Raw genomic sequence first — 27170 nt, 5'->3', positions numbered from 1 at the left:
TTTGGTCAATATTAAACAAGGATTTGATCGTCCTGTAAGTAACAACAGCAATTATCAGGCCTTTGGTGCCCTTTGCAGGCATTTGTAATAATGCAAATTGTTTATTTTGTATTACATTATGTATTTTCACAGTGTTATTCAATGAAACCATATGATTATTATTAATTAACCAATTATTATTTCCTCATTGTTTTTATATAATACATTTCAAGTCATGGAAAACTAGAATATTAAGTCAGATGCGTTGTTGTTGGTGGTGAAATTATTACCGACATTAAAACACGTTACTAACGTCAAAAGTCAAAAATGTTTTACAGGATTATGAACGTAGTTAGCTGAAAGTGATGCACGGGATTCATCTTGGGCTTTTTTCTTTTTCTTTTCTCTGCACCAGGTGTCCTGACATTTGATCCTTCCGGTCAGATTGTCCTACCGTGGTTTACTGCGCATGCGCACATCAATATTGCGTCCTTTTTCTCATGCTGAACAACAATATTTAATGTATCTGCATTACTGTAAGGGTAGGTTTAGGGTTGGGGTAGCTGTGTAGATTTTAATAAAACACAATCTAAGGTAGAAAAAAATATTTATTATTGGTTTCCTGTAGCTGTATCCCTTCTAGCTACAACCGCGAATATAACACATAATTACTGTATTTGCATTACTGTAAGGGTAGGTTTAGGGTTGTGGTAGGTGTAGACGTTAATAAACCATAATTTTACAGGTAGCATTTTTTGTTGTCGAATTGTACTACCCACTGTTTTAATGGGAGGTAGCTAAATCTGACAGGGAGGGTAGCACAAATCGACAGAACACCGGACTGCGCTGATGTCTTTTCCCTGATATAGCCTAGTTGTCCATTAATTATGATGATCATGTATTCAGCCGCCCGCAAACATGAGGTGAGTGCGAGCGCGGGCGCAGATGCGGGAATGGCGCTAATATATATGTTAATGTTTCAATTTTTATTTATGTATATGTTAATAATAGAACGAAAGTTGGTGCCCTACGCAAACTGCGTACTCTGCGTATTGGGAGCGGCGGTACTGCTTTACTGTTAGCACTGTTATACACATACATACATATACAAAAATACTGTTATTTTAAACTTCAGCAAATGATCATGATTGATGATGAGTAATGATGCTGAAAATTCAGCTTTACGTCACATAAATAAATCACATTTGAAAACATTCAAATAGAAAACAATTATTTTAAATTGTAATAATATTTCACAATATTACCGTTTTTACTGTATTTGATAACATAAATGCAGCATAAAAGACATTACAATTTCTTACCAACCCCAAACTTTTGAACAATAGTGTGTTTATTTATATCTGCTAAAACAGACAAGCAAAGATATAAAAAAAAAAAGAAAAGTCCCATTGCTGTTGGATTGTATAGCACCGTTGAAACGCCACTCAGCCAATCAAATTCGAGAAGCAGAACTGTCGCATTGGCAATGGGTCCATCATTTGCCCCATTACTACAGCTATCAGTATCTTGTCCAGCTCAGATGATGTCATAATGGCTGTAAAAATGGCGCTGACGACCTTGATCATTATTTTCACAGACACTTTTGCCAGTAACAAGACGCTTGGGTTTTCTAATAAATGCTTTAAGCTGTCGCGTGCCATCAGAGGGGTCATCGCAATATGGCCGATCTCCAGTTTCCTGGTTTATTCTCTCAGATATCAGTGAGGCTAATGCACCTACTGCCGCTATGTCATTCAACCAAATGTTCTGCATCCTGACAACCTCCATCTTTTACTTGCTGATGAATAAGTGCAGTTGGCAATCTATAGTAAAGAATAAAGATGATTTCAAGCTTAATGTGATTTACCCAAGTAAGACAGATTCCTGGGTCTTGGAAGAGCAATCATATTTTAGGCTTTGGGCTGGAATTAGGGGCTTCAACAATATTTTTATCAACCAGTCAGTATTTCTCTAATTTAAGGGCTCAGTTGTAATGAGGATTAAGGTTGGATATACTTGGTCATGTGTTTTTGCTTAGGAAATAGCCACCCATTCATGCAAAGAACAAGTGTAATAAATGGCAAATGGCAACCAATATGCATTCGACATGACTAGTAATCAAACTCAGGAGGTGGTCTGAGATGCATACAAATCTATCTATCCAATCATTCAAGCTGTTTCTTTCTTCTCGGTGACACCAAAAAAGATATTTGAAGAACTATTTTTGCCCATTCAATGAGAGTCAGTGCATGAGGCCCGAAACAACATTGATTTTTATTGTATGCTCTCAGAAAAAAGATGTGAAAGTTTCTACTGGAGCGGTACCTTTTCAAAATGTACACTTTTGTGAGAATAAAAGTTACGCCTTCTTTCTTTGCGTGAACATTTGGGCGGTGTTATGCAAATCTTCCCACATCGTGACGTAGATATGTGGGGGCGTGTTAGAACGAGCTGTTTTAGGTAGGTGTGGCTGACTCTTAACTTTTATAAAGAATATCTCTTTGGTTTTGAGACTTTAGTCTTTGCAACTTTACAGATCTTCTTTATGCACCAAGAGCTTGTAACACTCCAAAGAGAAAGGAAAACTTTCGCATCATATGACCCCTTTAAGGTACCAATATAGACCCGTTAGGTACAAAGGTGTATCTTTTAAAAAGGTACTGCCCCAGTAACAGCTTTGAGCTTTTGTATCTTTTTTCTGAGTGCATGTACAAAAAATATCAGAGACATGTCTTCATAAGGGTGAATTAATGATGACAGAATATTTGATGAACTCTCCTTTTAGGACAATACATCCCTTCTGTAAGTCTGTTCCTCTGCCTCATTTTCATTTGCTTCAGATTAAAAATGGCATCTAACACATGAGGTACACAGGGTTAGGATATGATAGTTTGATCAGAGTTTTGTTCCAGCATAATCTCCGTCTTCTGCTTGTTTAACTCGGGTTACAGTCGTGCAGCTTAACATTTACAGGTAGATGTTCCAAAATCAACATCCTGTGTTGTTCCTGGAACAGCATTCCCATAAACCAGTCATGAGCACTGATTTTATGGATGGGGTTATGATTGGTAGGCGTCCTGTTTGTGTACAAAGACGGCCAAACCACTGAATTTAAGGCAAGACACTACAGGCGAAACCATTGTTTTTTCAGGCACTGGTGAATTTTGGGATTTTCGGTTTTACTTCCATAACTTGCCTTCTTTTCTTTTAAACTAGTGGAAAGAAAACATCCAAAATACACATTTAATTGTTTATTTTATTACACTTTGTCTATTTGTGCAGTATTTGTAGATTTCAATTATAATACATATACAGTATATATATATATATATATATATATATTGACACACAGGTTTGGAAGAAAAAGATTTATAGTCTCAATAAAAATCATTTTTAATCTAAAACTTAAAAATGTATTTATGTAAAACTGTATGACCAGCTAAAAATGCCTCAAGTATATTTTCCTGGGAATAATTCATGATAGATGCATTGCTAAACATTCCGAACTTTATGTAAATGGAATAATTACACCCTTGATGGCAATTCTATTGAACCTTTTTAACTTGTCTTTGGCGCTTGAAGCTCTTTAACCTATCATTAGATCTAACCATCTGTACAAAAACGTTCACGTTATTTCAATTTCTAGTCAATTTACTTATTTGATTAGTGACCAGGAAATAGCACAGAATTATAAATATGTCATACTCATTTTATGTCATAAAATGTACTTGTTTTAAATTAGTGTCCCAAACCTTTCTGTTTGTTCAGTCCCACATTTTCAATATGTTCTCAGACGTTTGGACCCCACTGTACGAATATCCTGTCAGACAGGAAGCCCCCCACTGTTTTCCTTTATGTATTAAGATTTTTCATTTCTGATTCTGCCAAAACGTTTGACTTTGAACTGGAACTGTGTCAGTCTTTCTAAATGGACTTGCTGTCCCTGAGAGACCTTGCTCTGATATTTTTAGTTAAACATTTTTGTTTTCATTGATCATTTTTGTTGTCTAATTTTGTTGGGCCAAGTGATTGTTTACTGTGGCACTGAGTATTACACTTTCCTTGCAAAAGATGGAGACGGGATGGAAAAAAAAAATGCTGATTCCAATACAGATTACATTTTAACAGCACCTGCCCCAGATTGTTTTATAAACTGCCTTTAAATACAGTGTTTCTGAGTGCAAGTCTTTGTCTTTGACACAGGTCCTTCCTCAGTCATCAGTAATGACGATGACTCCGCCAGTCCTCTTCATCATGTGTCCAACGGCTCTAACACACCCTCGTCCTCTGACATGAACGCGGACGCCGTCATCATTGGCATGACCAAGATTCCCGTCATAGAGAACCCGCAGTACTTCCGCAGCACCAGCAGTCTGCTCAAATCTCATACATGTGAGTCTGTCTTTCTCTACATTTGTGTCTTATGGAACAATGTTATCCCAATGAATACAGAAAGATTGAGAAAGAAATCTGTCTAGAATATGTTCCAGTAAATAATAAATTAGTATAAATTAGTAAATTAGTAGTATAAATATATACTACAGTCAAATGTTTGGAATAATTAGGATTTTAAATTAGGATTTTAATTAGAAAATTACAGTAATATTGTGAAATATTATTACAATAAAAAAAAATGTTTTCTATGTGACTATATTGTAAAATGTAATTTATTCCTGTGATCAAAGCTGAATTTCCAGCATCATTAATCCAGTCTTCAGTGTCACATGATCCTTCAGAAATCATTATCATTATCAATGATTATTATCAATGTTGAAAAACATTTGTGCTGCTGCATATTTTTGTGATACACTACCATTCAAAACTTTGGGGTAAGTAGCATATTAAAATGATTTCTGAAGGATCATGTGACATAACTCACAGTATCATAAAGAGATGGAATTTTATTTTCCATAAAGAGATTTTTTTTTTGTGATCAACTGTGATCATTTAAAAAATATATATATTTTTGTACTTTTATATCTTTTTATGTATGTAAACATACGAGAAATGTACTGTAATACAATTAAAAACAGCATAACGGCTTTAAAGATAATACATAATTTACAATTTAAATAATATACATATTTTTTTCACTTTATAGTAATGAGCATGAGATTTTAAATCAAATATGGTGACACGTCAAGGTTTTATGTAATTAAAGTGACGTTATATTTGAGCTCTATTTACATGAGTTTGATCTTGAGCCTCTAATAATCCAGCTGATGAGTTAAATCAGGTGTGTTTGATTAGGTAGACCAGTGGTTCCCAATCCTGGTCCTGGAGAACCTTCAACACTGCACATTTTTAATGTCTCTTTTTTTATAATATGGGTTATTTTTTATCTCTCATGTTACAAATAATTTCCAGTCCAAAATGTCTGAGTTTGTGTGAAGTCCGAGTCCATCTGAATCTGAGTTTATTCATAATTGCAGTCCGAGTCCAAGTATCCCAACACTAATACCTTACTAACTCAAGTGTACCCAAGCATCGGCAGAATATTGGGTAGACATAATGGGACTAGACCTATTATTACTATGTTATTAATATTTATTACATGTTGTGGTTCAGTCTCATTGGTTTTGTTATTTCACGTTTGCTTGATTTTTTGGATTCATGTCATGTTTCTTATTTATTTATTTACTTATTTATCTATATATTTTTTTTAATTGGTGTCCATGTCCGTATGCTATGTTTTGACTATTTCATTCATTTTTTCTTCCGTCAATGGAAAAAAAACCTATAAAAATCCCTTTTAACCCCCTCTGTTTAAAGCATTTTAGTCACTTTTCTGAAGTGCCATTACGGCTCAGTACTCAAGTGATTTTGGTTTGAGAGAAAACACTCCAGTTTTAAAAGAACACGCTTCTCGCTGCAGGCATTTTAAAGTTCTGCCCCGATTACTTTTCTTATTTTTCACACATATTCCTGTCATCCTTCTCTACCCAACAGTCTCAACTCTTGTTTGGTTTGTTTTTTAGAGTGTAGTCAGTTGTTTTGTTTGACAACTGGTCCTACTTGCACTACTCTGAGCAATTCATGCCTCTTGAGGACAGAGGTGTGAGGTTTACCTGTGGAGCTCTTTCTAGCTGGCCTTCGTAACACTCACTCCCATCCGGGTCACGGCACCAATACGGGTCACGGCACCAATGTAACTAGTCCTACTCGCACCACTCCAAATGGAATTCAAACCATTGTCAACCAGCACGGAAGGCAGGCATGCTAGCAATGACTCTAAAGACTGCAGCTTCTACTGTCGGATCCTAGAGTGCTTCTTGAGGGCAGGGAGTGAGGTTTACCTGAGCAGCTCGTACTAGCTGATCTCCATTACAAATGCTCACTCAAATGACATGACAAAATGACATGACTAAGCACAGTATCCTGTTCACTATATGGCACATAATACCAGAGAATGACCAATGTATGACAAAATACGTTCTTTCTTGTGAATCATTTTGATAAGAACACAAATGTAACATAAATGTGTGATTGTGTTGTGTTCTTTCAACAGTTGTTCAGCACATTAAGAGGCACAACATTGTACTGAAGAGGGAACTTGGAGAAGGAGCGTTTGGGAAAGTGTTTCTGGCCGAATGCTACAACCTGTCCACAGATCAGGAGAAGATCTTAGTGGCTGTCAAGGTTGGTTGTTGAATTTAGTGCTGATGTTGGCATACTGAACGTTAAGTTGTCAGTATACTCAGTGTATTTGTACACGTTTTGTGTTTGTAGACTTTGAAAGAGGCCAGCGAGAACGCCAGGAAGGACTTCCATCGTGAAGCCGAGTTGTTGACCAATCTGCAGCACGAACACATCGTCACATTCTACGGAGTGTGTGTTGAGAGCGATCCACTTATTATGGTGTTTGAGTACATGAAACATGGCGACCTCAACAAGTTCCTTAGGTACAGCTGCCTGAACATGTCTGCATGTGTGTTTGTATTGGAATCCAATAGTGCCTAGTCACATCTTTTCTATAATTGCTTTGTCCATGTAAGCCAATAATTGCACATCATTTTTCTTGTATTAAAATTCTAATACAAAGGAAATCAGTCCATCAGAGCATAGGAATTTAATTCCTGTTAGCAAGTTTGAACTTGTAATTGGTAAACACATTCTCTCTGAACCCCAAATGATCTACCATGGCCAGTCTCTGACTCTAAGATGAATGTTTGTGAATTGTGGTCTGGTTGAGGTCATTACTTTGTCTGTCCACCCGCAGGGCTCATGGTCCTGATGCAGTCCTGATGGCTGATGGACAGGTGCAGCAGCAGGCAGAGCTCACTCAGTCTCAGATGCTGCATATTGCACAGCAGATCGCCGCAGGCATGGTGTATCTGGCTTCCCAGCACTTTGTACACAGAGACCTGGCCACACGAAACTGCCTAGTCGGGGAGAATCTCCTGGTGAAGATCGGAGACTTTGGGATGTCCCGAGACGTCTACAGTACGGATTACTATCGGGTAAGATTTGCTTTCTAGTTTGACTGTGTTTTTGACCCCAAAATGTTTTGGGATACTTAAATTACACTTGATTTTATAGCATTACATAGAAAATTATATATAAAAAAATATACATTTTATTACTTGGAAATTAATGCTGACTTCACAAGGACACCTAAAGGTGGTATTTAAGTCCTTTTCCCAGTATATGTATAAATCAATATGCTTCTCATGTTCTTTGCTATACACTGTCTACTGATCACTGAATACCAGCTATTGGAACACCTTGACCCTACTAGCTCTCTTCCTGTATGATGTCAGCAGAATTTCACTCTGTGTGTGTGTGTGTGTGTGTGTGCATTTCCTGATTCACTACCATCAGTAAGTCTCTCCCAGATTAGGAGTCAGGGAGGAAAGTGGTGTCGGAACAGGAAAGAGGGCTGCTATGACAACAGCAAAGAAAAGGAATAGAGCGCTTGCGCTGTCAGACAGAAACTGAAAAAGTCATTAAAGTTCTCTCATTAGTATTCAACCCCATATTCAGCATGAGGGCCTACCGAGATGGAGAGGGGCCTAAGTTAGGGATAAAAAGTTAGGGTAAAAGCAAACCGAAAGATACAGAAATATAATGGCTAGAGAAAAGAAAATCAAGAAACCAAACCTTACACTTTGGAATATAATGCATTCGAAGAGAGACTGACAACTTGATTTATTCTTTGATACCATGATGTTCTTCTATTGTGTTCCATTCATGTATTCAGCGTGAATCATTTATCCAGTAATTGAATATGGGTTGAATGATGTTTATAAATGCAGAGATGTGCTATTAGATAACTCTCTTCACTGAAAACTGTGCCAAGTTCATTTGAGTTCATTTATCTCTGAATACTGATGAATATCATGACACATCTCCATTATATGAGCCTCCATTGAGATTCAAATGCAGCTCAGTGGATTTGTGAGTGTGTGTGTGTGTGTGTGTGTGTGTGAGCACAATGTGTACACCATTGGTTAGGCCTATAGAACATCAGTTTCCATAGAAACAGCTGGTCAGGCAGAGGCTGACGGGTGGAGTTATTTTGTGAAAGCATGTTGTGTAACCACAGAACTTCTTATGAAGCTACATTAGTGCATTATAACCCATATTCAGAAGCTTCATAAACATGGTTGATGATCCTCATAAAGTCGTTTCCACCTTTGTCATCCTTCTTTCTCTCCATATAACTCTATAGTCACACTTGAGTTGGGGGACCAATTCTCACTATTAACTAACTATTAACTACAAATGTTTGCTTCAATAAACTCTTAATTTGCAGCTTATTAATAGTTAGTAAGGTAGTTGTTAAGTTTATGTATGGGTTAGGGTTAACTAAAATATGATCATGCAGAATAGGGCATTAATATCTGCTTTATAAGTGCTAATAACAGCCAATATGCTAGTAATATGCATGCTAATAAGCAACTAGTTGATAGTGAGAATTGGTCCCTAAACTAAAGTTTGATCAATTCTTTAATAGAGTCAATATTTTGATAATTTAAATTCAGCAGGAAATCAAAATTAACCTGGTTTACTTTCTTAATACACATTCTTGGTCATATTGTGCACCATTTATCACTACACAGTATTCCAAAGGAAAAACATGTCTTCTTAATCTTTGATCCATGTGTTATCTTGCTCCAATCTTTTTTGAAACATACAGTTTTTATGAACCAATCAGTTCTTGATGGATGAAGTTGTCCTACCTTTTTCCTAACTGAATATCCAAATTTTCCTAATTATGACATTAATGTGCAAACAGCCTTACATGTTGACTTTAGCAAAATGTATTATTATCATAGTCATTCAGTTCTGTTCTCCTATCTCGTATCCAATTTCAGGGTTAGCTGAAAATGACAAATTATTATTTTTTTGCATACTTAATAATGTACATACTTTACTAACTGATACGCTATAACCTTAATACAATAATGCAACAATAATGGGCTTTGCCAGTAACTGTCCACCTAAAACCAGTTAAGAGAAATTTAAACTGGTGCAAACTGGTCTAAGCTTTTTAGCAGCATGTTGTTGTGTGGATGAGCATGTGAGAATGTGTGTGTGTGTTCGATTGCAGGGGGAAAAGGTTTCTAATAGCGCTTGTGTAGTAGACCACTTTTTAAGTGACCCTTCCAATCTGTAGCTCCACTATGGGACCAGTGAAAAGCCTAAAAGCTTTTGACCTTAATATTTGATGAATCCAGTATGTTAAACCAATTAATCTGAGACTAATCCACATACTGGACCACAATCTCATAATTAATATTTCAGAGGCAGCGCATTATGGAGAAAGCTAATAAATGAAATGATTGGTTTTGGGGTTGAGCTCCAGGCCTTGACCAACTCCCCAAGCTTACAGCATCCAAATCCTGAGAGGCACAACTTATGGCACCATCTGAGGTCCTGAACTGGAAATGCTGTCAGCATTTGCCTGAGAGCGTTTTGGACTGAACAATGCTCCAAATACAACAAACTGTCGACTGTCTGCTCTTGCTCTAAAAGTATGTATGGATCTTATCCATTAGCACCTGTCAGATGCAGGGAGTTTTGATAGAGTAGTTTGGTTTTATGTATCTTCTGTTTCATCGATTTGAGCACACCTGGACATCTTAAAGTCAAACCACAGTTATACAATATTCAGTGCCATTCTTTTTTGTAATAAATTACATTGTTTGGCCGTTACCACTTTTAATGATTTGACATCAGCATCCATATGTTGCATAACTCAATGTTCAATGTTTTACATGTGTAGGTTGGAGGCCATACCATGCTGCCAATCCGCTGGATGCCACCAGAAAGTATCATGTACAGGAAGTTCACCACGGAGAGTGACGTCTGGAGTCTGGGAGTAGTGCTGTGGGAGATCTTTACCTATGGGAAACAGCCCTGGTACCAACTGTCAAATAATGAGGTATTGACACATTAAAACATCTACACACCAGCGCCATCTCCACAAAAGGCCTTTTTTTGGGAGGCCTCTCCAGCACATTTCTTTTTTTTTAAATTCATGAGCCAACAAATTTGATCCAACTACCAAATTTGATTCATCCTGCAGAGTTCAGCTCCAACACTAATCAAACACACCTGAACCAGCTAATCAAGGTCTCCAGGATCACTTGAAAGTCATAGGCAAGTGTGTTGGAGCAGGTTGAAACTGAAGTCTGGAGAAAGGTAGACCTCCAGGAGAAAGGTTGTCTACCCCTGCCCTAGAGACCACGCAGAACACCTTAGCAACCACATAGAACACATTAGCAATCAACTAAAAGACCCCTGAGCATGGTTTCCCAACCCTGTTCCTAGAATACAACAGTATACATTTTGAACTGATCCCAATTAATGGTTGTCTAAGTGGTGTCCACATAATAGTAAAGGATTCATAGATAATTGGCTGAGTTTTGGGCTAAACCTGACCTGCAAAATAGAGACATCCACCTCCTTTCTAGAAATCTGCCATATAGTCCTTGTAGTGTTATTGTTTGACTAACTGGAGCCCAGGTCAGGAAGCAGACACACTGACTTAATCGACCGTCTGCTAGCTGCCTTGAGTTGTCATTTAGCTCATATAAATGACAGTATTATCCTATAAATGTGCCCCCAGGAACAGGGTTAGAAAGCTGTGTTCTTTCACTGGGCAGGGTCTTTTCCAAAGGTACACCAAAAGGGTGCACATTGGTACTTTAAATGCACATATTAGTACCTAAAGTGTACATATTAGATCCTAAAATGTACAAAAGTCTTTTGAAAAGGTTTCTGAGAATGTAGCAACCACATAGAACACGCCAGCCACCACCCAGGACCACTATCCTGGAGTTTAGCTCCAACTCCAATTAAACACACCTGAACCAGCTAATGGAGGTCTTCAGGATTACTAGACACTTCCCGGCAGATGTATTGGAGCAAGTTGGAGCTAAACTCTATTGGACTCTACACCCTTGCCCTTGGAACCACCCAGAACACCATAACCAACCAGAAGAACCTTGGAAACCATTTGGAACACCTAAGCAACCACTTAGCATTCATTCAAATCTCAGATTTCTCTTCGAATAGCCCAAGTATTCAAACACATAAGGCAGGAGTGTTCAATCCTGATCGTGGAGGGCCAACGTCTTGTAGATTTTAGTTCCTTCCAGCTCCAACTCCCTTGCCTGGAAGTTGCTAGTGAATCTGATGACCTTGATTAGCAGGAGTGTTCAATCCTGATCGTGGAGGGCCAACGTCTTGTAGATTTTAATTCCTTCCAGCTCCAACTCCCTTGCCTGGAAGTTGCTAGTGAATCTGATGACCTTGATTAGATGGTTTCAGGTGTGTTTAATTAGGGTTGGAGCTAAACTCTGCAAAACAGTGGCCGTGCAGGAATCGGTTTGGATACCCCTGACAAAACTTCAAAACTGTTGGAAATGTAAATTGTCACACCTTGCCTGTCGGTTTATCTTAAAGGGGACATTGGATGCCCATTGTCCACAAGCTGGTGTGATTCTTTAGGGTCTTCATGAAATGTCTGCAACTTACTTTGGTAAAATTCCTCAACGGTCATGTAAAACAACACCCTTTTTACCTTGTCGAAAACAGCTCTGTTCACAGCAACCCGTTTCGGTGCATGTCTCTTTAGATGATAATGAGCTACTGCTCACCCCGCCCCTCTCTTACATTTTTTTGTGTATTCGGTGGCGCGTTACCATCAAAAACAAAACTAATGTCTGATGTCGGGAGAAAATGAAGACTCTTATGTTCCCTTTTACATCTACACCTGCATTGCTTACGAGACACTGTTGTCACTACAGCTGCTTAAGCGAAGAAAATGGTGGACAGCTTACAACTGGCTGAGGGCGGAAATATGCTAATAAGGGACAGTCCATCAGTGGTCGTGGGCGGGGCCTGAGCAGTATGATGTCATACTGCTCGGAATATCAAAACGGCTTGATAATTGAGACTGTTTAGGTTTTTTGGGGATTAACAAAAGAATGGATTTTTATCATTGTATGGTGGTTGTGTCCACACACTGCTATGACACATTTATATGCAAACACCACGTAAAAGTGAATTTTGCATCCGATGTCCCCTTTAATAAACAATCCTTTTCTACTTTTATATCAGTTTGCGTCACACATTTCTGGACATTTATTTTGCTTGACCTTTCACTCATTGCTCTTTTGTAGGTGATTGAGTGTATCACCCAAGGTCGTGTACTGCAGCGACCCCGGACCTGTCTGAAGGAGGTGTATGATTTGATGCTGGGATGCTGGCAGAGAGAACCGCACACCCGACTCAACATTAAAGAGATCCATAACCTGCTCCTCAACCTGGCCAAGGCATCACCGGTGTATCTGGACATCCTGGGATAAGAGCGCACGTGCCACGCGTGGGACTGCGAGTGGATTCCTGAAACTGCCCCCTCCTCTATCCCACCCAAAATCTCTTTCTTCTACAGCTTTAACATCTCCTTCCTTGTCCATCTCCTCGTCAACTGCACCAACTTCTCAATATAAAATGGAAATGGGATCTTGTCCATGTACGATGACTACGAATGATGTATTTCTGAACAAAAATTGACTGAATGGAAAGAGTCGCATTGAAGTGACTATAGTTTAGTTACCAAGAATAACATTTTCAACCATTCTCAACTTCTGGAGCAAGTTCACACCTGTAAATTCCATTTTGGGAAAAAATGCATTCGGGACTTGAGGAAGGGCGTCCCTCTTAATAACAAAGAGGAAACAGCAGCTCCATAAACAATGACCAAACACAAATGTGAGGAGAAATAAACAACTTTTAAGTCCATCAGAGTCCAGTCGGCTCCCACCTGTTACATCCTTAATCCGATACAAAGCACAGAACCTGAAATTAGCATGGTGACCAACAGTGACAAACTGCGACTATATCTATATGTATACATGTCCGTTTATGGAACTGGATGCTACCAATGTAGTTTCACAGTTGAGTGACTCTAATTAAAAGCTTCTGGACGCTGACAGGATGTTGTTGCTGCCGAACTCATCTGAAATGGAGAAGTAACCCACTAAAATGTGTTTAGAACATAGGCGTTATTTATAGTGAGACACGTCCCCACCACTTTTTCCAGGGCCAATTTTGTCCCTCCATTTCCACCAACTTTGTCCCACCACTTTATGAAATAGTTTAGGGTTATGACGAGTGCAGTGGACGTGTCTCCAATTGTCGAGCAAAGGTTTAAATTTTGTTAAAATGAGTAGCGATCTGGTGATGGAATTAGTTATGATGTATGATTTTCGGACATTTCTATACATAATGTCACATTTTACTTTTGACTTGAGCACATACTCTACTACTGACCTGATTTCCGGATCAATGCTTCATATTTATAAGATCATTATTAACCTTATTAACGTTCATAAGCTAAGCCTTCACCATTTTGTGACGTCACAACCAGCGTGTCTGTTTTCTGCCCCTGTGCCCACCACAAAATCAACGCTATGTCTTCAGGTTTGTACACGACATGTGCTACGGAGGGCTAGATGGAGTCATTTGAGAGTACCGTCAGCTTGCATTTCTTACAGGAGCTTAATTACGCAAAGTGGCCGATTATGATGGTGCGGGCTAAATTACGACCTTTGCTTTCTCTCATTCTCGATCGCCATGTTTTACTACTGAGTGGAAGCACTAATGTAGTACTCAAGCTTGCTTGGTTGTGCAACTGCTATAGTGTAATATATATTTCATTACAGGACAAATGTCTTCTATTAGCAGCAACTCCCTCTAGACTCATATGCGCTATCAGTGGGGAAAAGAGGAGAGACAGGAGGGGACAGGATGGAGAGAATGAGACGAGGGGAGGAAAATAATGTTAAACAGAGATAAACATGTGTCACCTCACTAAAACCCACATTTCTTCTTCCTTTTATCGTACATAGATGGTTATATCTATTTATCACTATAGAGATCCTATCCCAGCATCCTTTTTGTTTGAGTTCATTATTGCACCGTCAATCCCCTCTCCTATGGGAGACTTTGCACACTGGACTCAATGGCATGAATTTGTGAATAAAAATCTTCCAATCAATTCAGTTTTTGAGCGAAAAGTCCCCAAAATTGTTTACACAAGGAATTAATTTATTAATTTATTTATTTTTTGGAATAAGAATTGTAATCTTTAAGATATGTAACTTTTTAAAACAAATTTATTTTGTACTTAATGTGAAGCACATTTGTTTTTGACTTTTGCCTGTAAATGATTTTATGTAAAATTAATTATTATTTATATTATTATTATTATTATTTTATTTTTATTTTTTTTCATATTTGGTTGAGAATGAATATAGAGGATGTATTAATGTAAAAAGACAGAAAGAGTACATATTTTGGATGATCAATGAGAAAACTTTAGGTTAAATGTTCAAGTTACATTCACACAAAAGAAGCATAATTTTGGATTACGACCATTTTTCATGATCATTAAGAACATTTTCTCCACAAATTCTCACTGACATTTTTTTTCAATTTCCATTATTCTAAATTGTAATTCTCATTACTGTAATACAGTCATTTTTACTGTAGCACAATGTTTTTAATTTAAATTCACATAATTTCGAGAAAGTATAACAAACTACGATGAAGCATCAGTATTTTACACTTTGAATGTCATTACTTTTTTCTCATTACAGTGATGGCTATGATTTGTTTTTATGATATATATAGCAATGGGGTAAAATGTGCTTAATTGTCATGAAAATAATGCCACAATGCAATTCCTTTGTTTTCATCATAAAACCGAGGGAAAATGTTGTTTGAGATACAAATATGAATGAGTTTCAGTGGCTCGGATTAGTCTTGCCTTACGCAAAAATCTCCAAAGCGTCCTGCGACAGAACAATAAACTGTGACTGCATATCAGACTCCTTCTTCTACATGTTCAGAACTTCTTCTGATGTTTCAGAATGTCTATAAGCTAACTACCACAATTGAACAAGTGTTAAAGTCAACATGAAAGCAAAACTGACCCTCTTCACTTTCTTACACTTTCCTTTTTCTTATTGTGCACATTATTACACAGACAAAAGTCATTGTGTAACTCTAAAACAACTTGCCTTTTCTGTTGACCTTACCAATCACCAATTTACAGAAATAAAATGGCTTTCAAAGGCTGTTTCGTGTTGACTTTAAGTCCAAAATTGGGAGACTTACTCCCTTTTCTTAATACTTTTTAACAGGCCTATTGACACCTGGAAAGAAGATTTCACAAATATAGTGTGATAATTTCATTTATGGAATTATAGAGTTATACGTTCAGCTACAATAGTACAATCAAATGTCCTTATCTGTATGAGATATATGGACCAGTCAAGTTGTCTGCCATTGTATTTAATAAAAGTGTAATGTCTTACCTCATAATGAGTGTGTGTGTGTTACTGTAACAGTGAGTTATGCGTATAGCTTCATGTTTATAGGTTGGTCAATAGAGGTTCGTACAGAGTGCTTTGACAACATGGGCCAAATGTATTGACCTACAGGCACTAAAATGCTTTATTGACAGCCATGTTTTTTAATGTCTTCTTGGCTGCCAGCCTGAATATTTACCTCATACAGTAACATGATGGAGACCAGAGCAAGTTAAAAGCAATTTATGATGAAACGGCACAATCTATAAAGTTTATGTAGCATTAGTGTTGCTATAGTCGATCTGAAGCTTTAAGAGAATAAAACAAGAACTTGTTCCAATTCCCATTTCACTGACGTAGGCAGAGGGGAAAAGAAAGGGAGGACTGGTCAATCAGCGGATCGATGGCTTGTTTTGACATTGTACATTAAGACCTAACTAATTGCCAGAGGGCTGAATGCTTTTAAAAACACATCCATGGCGCTCAATGCAATCACTTGGATTTTTCAAAGCGTACAGCAGAATTCTCGAAGGACCGAGTGCATGTGAGTGTGCAAACAACCGCAGCTCTAAACAAACAAAGATCCTCTGATCTCATCATTTTAAATCAGTTCTTGCAGTTTTATATACATATGTTTGTAGAGTTGTCATTATTACAGTATTGAACTTTAGCATGTCAAATGCAATCACCATGCAATATTTGTGTTACAAACAGGAATGAGACCTCAAATAGTATGGCTTTTCGTGGAGAGATATGCTGTTACTTTTCTAAGTGATCAGACTAATATTTTGGCCTACAATACTCTGACATGCAATAAAAATAAATGTACTATGATGGAGGGATCCATATCTAGAGACCACAATTGAGAATTTAAAGGGATAGTTCAGAAAAATTCAGTCATGATATACTTGCCCTTTACTTTTGTTACACTCTTCCGTGGAACACGGAAGTTTAGAGTTTAATGGGGGGTTTTTTTTCAGTGGGATCCAGTGTTGTTTTACACCCCATTGTATGGACAAAAGCAGTTAAGACATTCTTTAAACTGTTCTCCTTTAACCACCCAGAGTTGTTATTAACTATGAAAAATCATTTTTGTTAATTGAAATAAAGTTAAAATAAAAAAAAATATATATATATATAAATATTAGATGTATATTAGAATGTTGCCTTAGCAACTAACTGAAGTTGACATATAAAATTACTAAAACTAAAACTGAAATGAAAATAAATTAAGCTAAATAGAAATATAAAAAAAACTAATAAAAAAGACAACAGCATATAGAAAAATTACTAAACAAACTAAAATTTAAAGGGGTCATACGATGTTGCTAAAAAGAACATTATTTTGTGTATTTGGTGTAATGAAATGTGTTTATGCGGTTTAATGTTCAAAAAACACATTATTTTCCACATACTGTACATTATTGTTTCTCCTCTATGCCCCGCCTTTCTGAAACGCGTCGATTTTTACAAAGCTCATCAGTCTGAAAAGCGAGGTGTGCTGTGATTGGCCAGCTATCCAGTGTGTTGTGATTGGCCGAATACCTCAAGCGTGAGACGGAAATGTTACGCCCCTCACCATACTGTGATGCCCTGTCCGGCCGGAGCGACGAGACATAAACATTAAAACCCATTATAAACGAGGCATTCGCTGCATCCAGTGGAGACATAATTATGGATTATAATGACGTATACTGTGGGGATCTTATCTAAGCACGAACAGCTTGCAACACTCCCAAAAGAAAGGAAAACTTGAAATCGCATCATATGACCCCTTTAAATGTTATCTGAAAATATAAAAACTAAAGATAATTTAAATTATTAATAAAATACTATATATAATATTAAAATAAGCAACCACGTGACTATCCGTTTGCACAGACCCCACATTTTATTTGATTTTTTTTAGAAAATACAAAAATCATATAATCATATATAACACTGAATAGTGCCCAGTTATACCGAAATTATAACAAAGAATAATTACCCATGTTTTGTAAAGGCTGGGGGGAAAAAAGAGATGGTTTCATCAAAATTTAAAGAAAGGGACACTTTTTATGGCAGGCCGTTCCTCTTCATTCTAAATGGATTTTTGCCACCTTGCATCCTCAGAGACATTAGCTTTTAAATGCCACTCCAATACATTATGTGGACAACTGTGAGGTTTTGTGGTCTGTTTAAATAGTAAACACAGATTCATCACAGTTTTTTTTTTTTTCTGGGAAAGCAGGGAAGATCATTTGGGATATTAGCATGTGCTGTCTATTCATCAGATTGACCACATTAAGCGTCTGCTTAGTGTCAAAGTGTAGAGAGAAAACAGTCGCTGCAGCAGGCTTTGGGTCAATGTGTTTACCACAGTAGTCAATCTGTGCTGACCAAAGAGCTTCAAAGAATACCATTAAACCAAAAACCATGGTGGTATCACAGTACTTCTTGCTAGAGCAGGTTATAGGCATACAGTATATGCTCCAGAGTTAATCGACATGAACTGCTTAGATGAACAGAACAATGAGGACAAAGTGCTAATGCTGATGAATGTGTGCCAGTAAAGTCAGACATCATCCAAAACAAATTATAGTGTAATACAAAACAAAACCGACAGTATGAAGTACATATTGAAGACATGCTGTGCTGTTTACCAGAGGAACTGCCACTTAGGTGAATAAACCCTTTAAAGGTATTATTATAGACCACCTTGAGTACAGTGATCAGCCAGTCAGGGGTGCAACTGTTGATTTAACAATGTAAGATAACCATTGAGTACATGTTTTATATGGAATATTGTTCATGTTATTTTTATATAATACTGCAGAATATCCAGTGGGAACCAAGAGGTTTCACGTGCAATTGGTTTTCCACTAAGAGACCCAAGTTTTTACCCCAAACTAAGCTGAAGAACTGCATATTCATTATGATAGCATGTCATTTAAAAGTGTAAAAGCATAAGGTTCTTTCAACAGACCCCAAAAAGCGTGATTCTTTCGATAACGGACGGGTGAAATATCGCTGTAGTGATATATATATGACCAGTTTTTTCGTAGCACGTGCGACATATATGTCGCACTGTACAGCCCTGCTGTATTATGTAACATACGTTGCCTTAATCAAAAATGTTCAGTAACTTCCGCATTGCTTGATACTATTTCAAAGTGATTTCCGTCATTTTGACAGTAATAAATTGTATTTACCTGTGAAAACAATCAAACCTAGAAGGAGACGTGAGGATTTGAGGAGAAAAAATTCTTGTTATAACATGTCATGTTTTAAAATACCAAGCGTTACGTTATTCTCATGATGTCTGAAAATAAAACCTGAAGGAAAATCAACAGCTCATTCAGTCGAACAGAGGAATAAGCTTTATTTGTAAGGCAACCTTGTAATTTGAAATTATTCGTTTCAGTCTTTTTGAATGGAAGTTATCGAAACCAGAAATGCCACCCATAATTCAAAACGCAGTAGGCTCGTCAGTGGTCATCCAGGAGGAGGACTGGGTGACGTAGTCATTTGGCAGTTCCTATTGACTCATTGATTCAAACTAAAGAGCTCTCCATGAGTTCACAATTAGGGTCAAGATGTTATCATCAGTGTTGGGGGTAACGCATTACAAGTAACGCGAGTTACGTAATCAGATTACTTTTTTTCAAGTAACTAGTAAAGTAGCGCATTACTTTTTAATTTACAAGAGAATATCTGAGTTACTTTTTCAAATAATGTTACTGTAGTTCTAAAATAAATATGAATATGCATTAATTCATCTCATTCACAAAAACAAAACAAAACACAGATTCAGTATTCCTCAAAGTGAATAAAAATAATGCAACTCAGAATATAACGCAAACCTGCAATAATTAAATGTTAAACAACACAAATATCCTTTATGTATTATTAATTATCTATTAACCAATGTCTTTGCTTCTGACCTTCGATGATCCAGTTCAACCATACTAATAAGCAAAAATTACTCTAGACAAACATTTGTGTGTCTTTTTTATTGCTGAAGTGTGTTGAAATTTCTTCTTCTGCATTCTACTGTACGGATGTAAATTTACTTTCCCTTCAGCCTGAGGCTTATTCATTTCACTTTTGGTGTGAAAAGGCTTTTATATTTGCCAAAAATATAACTTTTTTATTTGAAAAACAAACAAGCAAGCCCAGCCCAGATTTTAAAAGTAACGCAAAAGTAACGTAACGCATTACTTTCCATAAAAAGTAACTAAGTATCGTAATTAGTTACTTTTTTATGGAGTAACGCAATATTGTAATGCATTACTTTTAAAAGTAACTTTCGCCAACACTGGTTATCATGGCATGGCATTCATCAAATGAACCTCAAATGATACCGCAAATCCTGCAGAAGCTGCTTAGAAACATACTGGAAACCACCCAGAATTTTTCTGTATTTTATTTTGACTTTGTATTGTTTGTAAATGTTAATACTAAAATCAAAATGAAAAAGAGCCTATTTCTATTTTACATCTGATTAACTAAGAGCCTGTCTGTCTACATGGTTTTTTTTTTCTGATGAAAACCAACAGCACAGAATGGGATCTTATAGCTTGAGATTGGCCTGCACATCCCCTCGTGTATCCAGTGTCAATGTTCAATATTGGTCTGAATGTAAAGGATGCAATGTCACCGTTTTTCTGTAGGTCTTGGTTGGGTACCAGGTTTCACTTCCTGTGCTTGACCTCCACCCATCTTCTCGTTTTTACCTCCATATATTGCTCACCACATTCGTTATATTTACAAGACACTCTCTCTCTCTCTCTCTCTCTCTCTCTCCCACACACACACACTCGCCATGTATAAACTACACCCCCACCCCACCCCCGACCGGCATCTTCACAAATTAATAATTCAGAACACAGATAATCAGTCAATAACGTTCTTTCATACACAACTAAATAATTCACTCATCCACATCTGCATTTATGTGAGTATGTGTGTGTGTGTGTGTGCATTGTGGGTGAGACAGGTTTCATTTGTTATGGCAGCTCTATGCATTTATGTCTTTATGAAGCTATGAATACAACATATCCCATTATAAACATCTGCAGTGGCTTAGAATAGTTTGTTCTGAGAAAAAGTTGAAAATAATTTGCATATGCCACTTGCTTTGATATTTTGTTATTCATATATTATATAGTTTAATTACTTTATTACTTTAAAGTCATCTACCATTAACCAATTCACAAATTCAACAGTAAATTAGGGGTTCATCCAGGATTTGAATCCACAACCTCATGTACCCAGAAATATATAATTTTCACAAAAAAATACAGTAAATGCATTATACAATATAGTACAGTGACCAAATACAGTGTAAACCAAATCAAGCATGTCATTAAATTGTTTATTCCAGAGGTGTCCATTCCTGCTCCCGGAGGGCCACTGTCCTGCAGTTTAGCTCCAACTCGCTTGCCTTAAAATGTCTAGTAATCCCCACGATCCTGATTAGCTGGTTCACTTGTGACTAATTAGCATCATGTTTCCATGTAGTCCAGACTCCAGAAACCAACAAAGCACTTTTAAGGGGCCGTTCACACAGAAAGCATTTTTGCATTTAAAAATGTGAGATGCAAGGCAGTGGATTGGGAAAAACAACAACAACAACAACATATGGTCTTAACTTAAGCTTAACTGCTTTTAACTTGCTTGTTGAGGCAAGTGTAATGGTCAAATCCAACTGTCTAGTGCAGGGATGCCCAATCCTGTTTCTAAAAAGCTACTTACTCGCAGAGTTCATTTTTTAACCCTGCTCCAACACACCTGTCTGTAAAGGCATAGTGTTTGATTAGGGTAGGAGCTGAACTTTGCAGGAAGGTAGAGATCCAGGAATAGGGTTTGGCACCCATGGTCCAAGCCAGGGGTCTTCAAACCTGTCCTGGAGGCCCCCCAGCACTGCACATTTTGTTTGTCTCCCTTATTGGACGAGTTAACTAGATTAATAGTTGACTATTGGTGAAAAATATGGTGTTGTTGCTGTATTAATTTTTCCTTAGGTGTCATTTGTCTGGTTTTATTTATGTAGTGAAGTAAGGAGTAACAGTCAAAATCATCATACAAATTCTATTTTGAAAATAGTAATAGCCATGTGCATGCTTATCCTTTGAATGAGAATGTTGTCATTTGGCACAGAAGGCTTAGCTTTAACTCCCTGTTTAAATTGTTTATGGCTTTGGACAATGTAATCAGCAGGTCACATATATCTATAAAAACTATATGCAAACAATGGAGAGTGAGAAAGAAAGAGGAAAAAAAGCTTTAAAAACCTCATTCTCATGAAAAACACTGATAAGGATCTGCACAATGAATGGAGTTACATGAAAGCTAATGAATGGGTTTTAAATTAATAGTCAGGGGAGCATCAGATTGTGTTGACGTATGCATGTCAAATGCATTGGTGTGCTTAATTAGGAGTCTGATGTGAATGCAGCTGTCTTTGAGGGCCAGCTGGGATTGAGTCTTTTGTTCCGGTGCTGTGGAAAATGAAGGGATGCTGAAAAGAAAGAGGAAGTGATGGAGTTGAAAGACGGGAGCTTTCTTTTTGCATGCTGACTGTGGATTAGCATTCTTCCGCTGCTTAAGCCACGTCTCTCCTGCTTGCACTTATTCATTCTCTCATTTGACTCTTTCCTGTCTGACCGACCACTTGTCCACAGTGTTCCGGGTTCAACACAAGCTAAGCTTTATGTATGGCATGTTGTAGTTCCACAGTTTGTAAAAATAAGCAAAACAGCATTGGCAGTAATGCATGTACAAAATGAGCCTATGGACAAAGCATTTAGGAGGTTTTAAAAACCTAAATGTGAAGCTTGTAATTTTGTTAATGTGCTTACATTAATTCGTTCATACAAAACTGTGTGTTATTGGAGTTGTAAAGTTGTCTCAGTCATTCTTTTAGCAGTGGAAGATGAACCTCTGTTGTGTGTTATAAACGTCATGGCTGTGGTTTTTTGCTATGTAAAGTCTAGTTAGTTAAAGGGTTAGTTCACCCCAAAATCAAAATTCTGTCATTAATTACTCACCCTCGTGTTGTTCGAAACCCGTAAGACCTTCGTTCAACTTCGGAACACAATTTAAGATATTTTTGATGATTCTGGACCTTGAACGTAGTAGTTACCTTGCTGTCTATGGGAGGGTCAGAGAGCCCTCAGATTTAATCAAAAATATCTTAATTTGTGTTCCGAAGATGAACGAAGGTCTTACGGGTTTGGAACAACACGAGGGTGAGTAATTAATGACAGAACTTTCATTTTTGGGTGAACTAACCCTTTAATGTACGAGAGGCTGTGCTACAGTACACCGTTTTATTTAATAGATTTTATCACCGTTAGCATAATTCCATTTTAGCATTTTGTGATAACATTTGGAAAGTGTGTATTTTAACTAGCTGGTCAGCTTACACTGGTGGCTGATGTGATAATTTAATGATAGTTAAAGTTATTAATTTTATTCAATATTTACTCAAAATTCATGAAAATATCTGAAAACATAAAATGTGCAGTATCAATCTATCACAGATTTTAATGTTTAAATGTTAAAATGCAAACTATTCGTGTAATGCAAAGCTGAAATCTTGGCAGCATTACTCCAGTCTTCAGTGTCACATGATCCTTCAGAAATCAGTATAATATGCTGATTTGCTGCTCAAGTAACATTTCCGATCATCAATGTTGAAAACAGTTGTGCTGCTTCATATTTTTGTGGAAACTGTGATAAATTTTTTTCCAGGATTTTTTGATGAACAGAAAGTTCAAGATCAGCATTTATCTGAAATAAATGTTATCAAGGACATTTATTTATCCTTTCTGAATGCGAGTATTAATTTCTTTAAAAAAAAAGTAATTTAAATACAAGATAAGTGCAAATAAGACATAAACAAGATCAGTTTAACGGTGTTGTTTATTACCCATACTTTCAATCAAAGATTGACAAACATTCAAAGACGACCAAACTTACTTATACATTTTTCTCTACCCCATACACACATTTAGTACTTTGGCCAAATGCTGAAATCAAACAAACACAAAATACAAACAAGCACACTCACACACGCTACACTGCCAGCGTCAAAATCAAGTTTTACCTTTCTTTTCTCCCAATAAACAAATAAAACTAAGAAAATAAATTAAAAAGGGCAACTTCCAAACACCATGCACTAATTATACAAATGCAACAAATAAATATCAACATCTAAATTAAAATACAGAAGCTCTCCCACTTAAAAAGCAAATACAGCCGCAAAATGTGCCGTGAACACGCACTCACACGACCAATACTGATCTAGCGCTGCGACCTCATGGTGACCCTATCAGGACGCAGGTGAGCGTTTCTCTTGAGAACAAGAGTGCCGTTGCATTCATTAGACTGCATTGTTGTACTGTGAGGTTGTTATGAGCGTACAGATTTGATTCTATCCTCATGTTGAAGTTATGTGACACTGTGGTTTGTTAGATGACCATACGTCATGTTGCATCAGGATTACAGCCCTACCAGCTGTTCTTAATGAAATGTGAATCAAGGAAACGCCAGTATTTATGAAATGGTCATGGCCTTTTATAATATATCACCAGAATTTTCAAATTGGAGACTGTTTAGCACATACCATTTCATTTTTGTTAATGAGCAGAATTAATAATTTCATCAGATTTCTTATTATAGGGACTGTTACATTTACACTTTGCAGAATTTTAAGGGTTCTGTTATTGGTCATGTCCTTTCAAATCTGTATGACTTTCTCTTCTGTGCAAACATTTAACACAAAGCAATAGTTCACTCAAAAATGAAAACTTGCTGTTCATTTACTCACCTTCAGGCCATCTAAGATGTAGGTGACTTTTTTGTTCAGTAGAACAGCGAAGAAGATTTTTATCTGAAACCGTGGTCCTTGGTGATTCGTAAGATGCAGGTCAACGGCTACTATCACTTTGAGAGTAAAAAAGCATATACAGATAACACAAAATGAATACCTGTGGCTCCTGGCGATATATTGAGGTCTTATGAAGCGAAACAATCCGTCTGTGCAAGAAATTAAACATTATCCAGACTCTTGTGAACATGCTCACTGTTTGCCTGAGGCTATGGATTATAGATAATGTGGTAAATAATGTTCAGTTTCTTGCACAGACCAACTGTTTCGCTTCATAAGACCTTAACATATAGTCAGGAGCTGCAAGTATTAATTCTGTATTGCCTGTATATGCTTTTTTTTTTTACTCTTAAAGAGACAGTAGCCATTGACTTGCATTTTATGAATCACCAAGGACCATAGTTTCAGCTAAAAAAATCTTTTACTGAAGAAAAAAAAAAAAGTCACCTACATCTTGAATGACCTCAGGCTGAGAAATTAACAGCAAATTTTCCCTCTTGGGTGAACTATCCCTTAAAAACTATGTTTTCATTATACGTTTGAACATACTTCATAACATCTACTTTTGTGTTCCACAGAATTTTGAGAGTTAAACAGGTTTGGGACGACATGAGGATGAGTAAATAATGACATAACTGTTCCTCTGTTTTAATAATGACATGTTCCAGACTGATTTCTAACATTACTAATAATGCTGTAACTCGTAAAGCATCTATAAGCATTATGGTCTACAAAGGATCTTCTGCATTATTATTTTATGTTTGTTGTTAGAAAGTCGATCTTGAAGTTAGGTTCTTCTAATTTAGGTCAATTTGGTGAACAAACGAGTTTCTATAAAGTAGGCAATTAGGCAAACACAGGTGATGTAGTTCACCTGGTGAGATCAGCTGAAGCCTTACACTAAAGTGAGCCTGGTTCAGTTTCAGTTAAGTGAGTCTTGGCGGCTGAACTCGGAGTCAGAATTGGGGTCCGGGAGGGCATGGTTATCCTGGAGATCGGGATCATTCTCGTCATTGCTTTCTGCGCTGTAGTCGACTTCCTCCAGGAACGCTGGCTCATCCTCTTCCAACACGTATGTGGTGGGACTGCATGAAACACACACACACACACACACACACACACACAGCTGTCAGGTATTACATGTCAGCTAAGCATATAAGAAGTGAAATCAAATTTTCTGATAGAAACACATATAACAGAACACTTTATTCCCACAAGTCAAAAACAGCCTACCTCATTTCTATTAACACCACTTTAATACTCACTCGTGTGAGATTTTTATCTGTTCTGCAAGTGATGTTTGGAAGGATTTTGCCCCTCAATGCCTCGATGTTGGGTGTTACTGTTAATAAGGCGTTCTGGGTAATTGCTAGGTGCATGGTTTCCAGTCGCATTGTTCTCACACCTTTTGAATAATGAACTTCCATCTGCACTAACAGAGCAATCACACCAGCAATTAGTTGTAAATGAACCAAACCTGCCAAGTGTAAACATGCCCTAAGTAGAGGTTGACCGATATGGGTTTTTCACTGGCCGATGCCGATATTTAGAAATCAGGGCAGCCGATGGCCGATATATGATTCCATTTTTTGGCCGATATGTTTGGCTGATTTTCCTTTTTTTTCCCATTCATCTCATAAAAGTGAGTTTGAGCAAATGTTTATTGCAAACACCCTCGCTGCATTTTAATTTTGAAACATGCAGTGCTCATTTTATTCAACGAAGTATAAGCCTTTTGGAAAATCTATTTTGTGGCGGTCAGTTTTGATATTGTGACGATATTGCCGCCACAAATAACTCAATGTATAGGAAAACACTGGACACAGTCAAATGGCCATAGTGATAACAAAAATAAAAGATTTCACACATATTACACAGCCTGCTGCTCATAACTGCTTAAGAGTGTGCTGGCCACGAGCGATGACATCGATGACACAGACACATTTCATGAGGAAAGTTCATGTGCACATTATAATCAGCCCAGAAGTTTCATCTGAATTGCATGTTTCTACTTTCACATGCAAATGACTTGTTGCACTTATGAATATGATAACTTTCCAGCATCAAATCTAGTAGGGTAAAACGTAATTTCGAAAACGGTCTGTTTTGACCTGCCATTAGCTGAAGCTGTGTGTGAACAAGCCACGGCTGCAGAGTGAGCTGCTCCGTCTCACGCAGCCTCAGAGGGCCGCAACAACGCTTAGCTGCCCGCAGGTGCGCCTGCCTATAAATCGGCCTAATTTGCAGCACAATCGGCCAATGCCGATTAATTAAAAAATGCCAACGATCTGATCAATCGGTCAATCTCTAGCCCTAAGCTTTGCTTGGATGAGAAGATGTTAAAAGTGAAATTGGCAGTGTGAATCAGTGCATGGCATCAGCATTAGCATAGCATTTTAGACTTTTTTTGAGGTGTTTTTGACTTTATTGTAATAGGACATATTGCGATATAAACAGATATAAACAGGAAGCAAAATGGTGGAGAGAGG

At 37.3% G+C, this 27170-nt stretch overlaps 2 protein-coding genes across 3 annotated transcripts in view; one reads left to right on the top strand and one right to left on the bottom strand.

Moving 5' to 3' along the window:
- The window catches only part of LOC107752549 (BDNF/NT-3 growth factors receptor-like), a 52625-nt gene extending 37966 nt beyond the window's left edge, over positions 1–14659 (top strand). The window contains exons 13-18 of the mRNA XM_016568548.1: positions 4183–4371; positions 6488–6618; positions 6709–6881; positions 7199–7439; positions 10208–10366; positions 12612–14659. Coding sequence (XP_016424034.1) covers positions 4183–4371; positions 6488–6618; positions 6709–6881; positions 7199–7439; positions 10208–10366; positions 12612–12797 — 1079 coding nt within the window. The 3' untranslated portion in view covers positions 12798–14659. The remainder of the gene's footprint in view (positions 1–4182; positions 4372–6487; positions 6619–6708; positions 6882–7198; positions 7440–10207; positions 10367–12611) is intronic.
- A 10483-nt stretch (positions 14660–25142) lies between these two features.
- LOC107752548 (cytosolic carboxypeptidase 1) overlaps positions 25143–27170 on the bottom strand; it is a 34237-nt gene continuing 32209 nt past the window's right edge. For both annotated transcript variants that reach the window (XM_016568546.1, XM_016568547.1), the window contains exon 26: positions 25143–25766. In XM_016568546.1, the coding sequence (XP_016424032.1) occupies positions 25604–25766 (163 nt within the window). In that variant the 3' untranslated portion in view covers positions 25143–25603. The remainder of the gene's footprint in view (positions 25767–27170) is intronic.

The sequence above is a fragment of the Sinocyclocheilus rhinocerous genome, unplaced genomic scaffold (genome assembly GCF_001515625.1).
Source record: "Sinocyclocheilus rhinocerous isolate Xijiao unplaced genomic scaffold, SAMN03320098_v1.1 scaffold1102, whole genome shotgun sequence".
Classification (NCBI taxonomy): domain Eukaryota; kingdom Metazoa; phylum Chordata; class Actinopteri; order Cypriniformes; family Cyprinidae; genus Sinocyclocheilus; species Sinocyclocheilus rhinocerous.
Note: the sequence above shows the minus strand (reverse complement) of the source record. Positions and strands in the feature narration are given on the sequence as shown.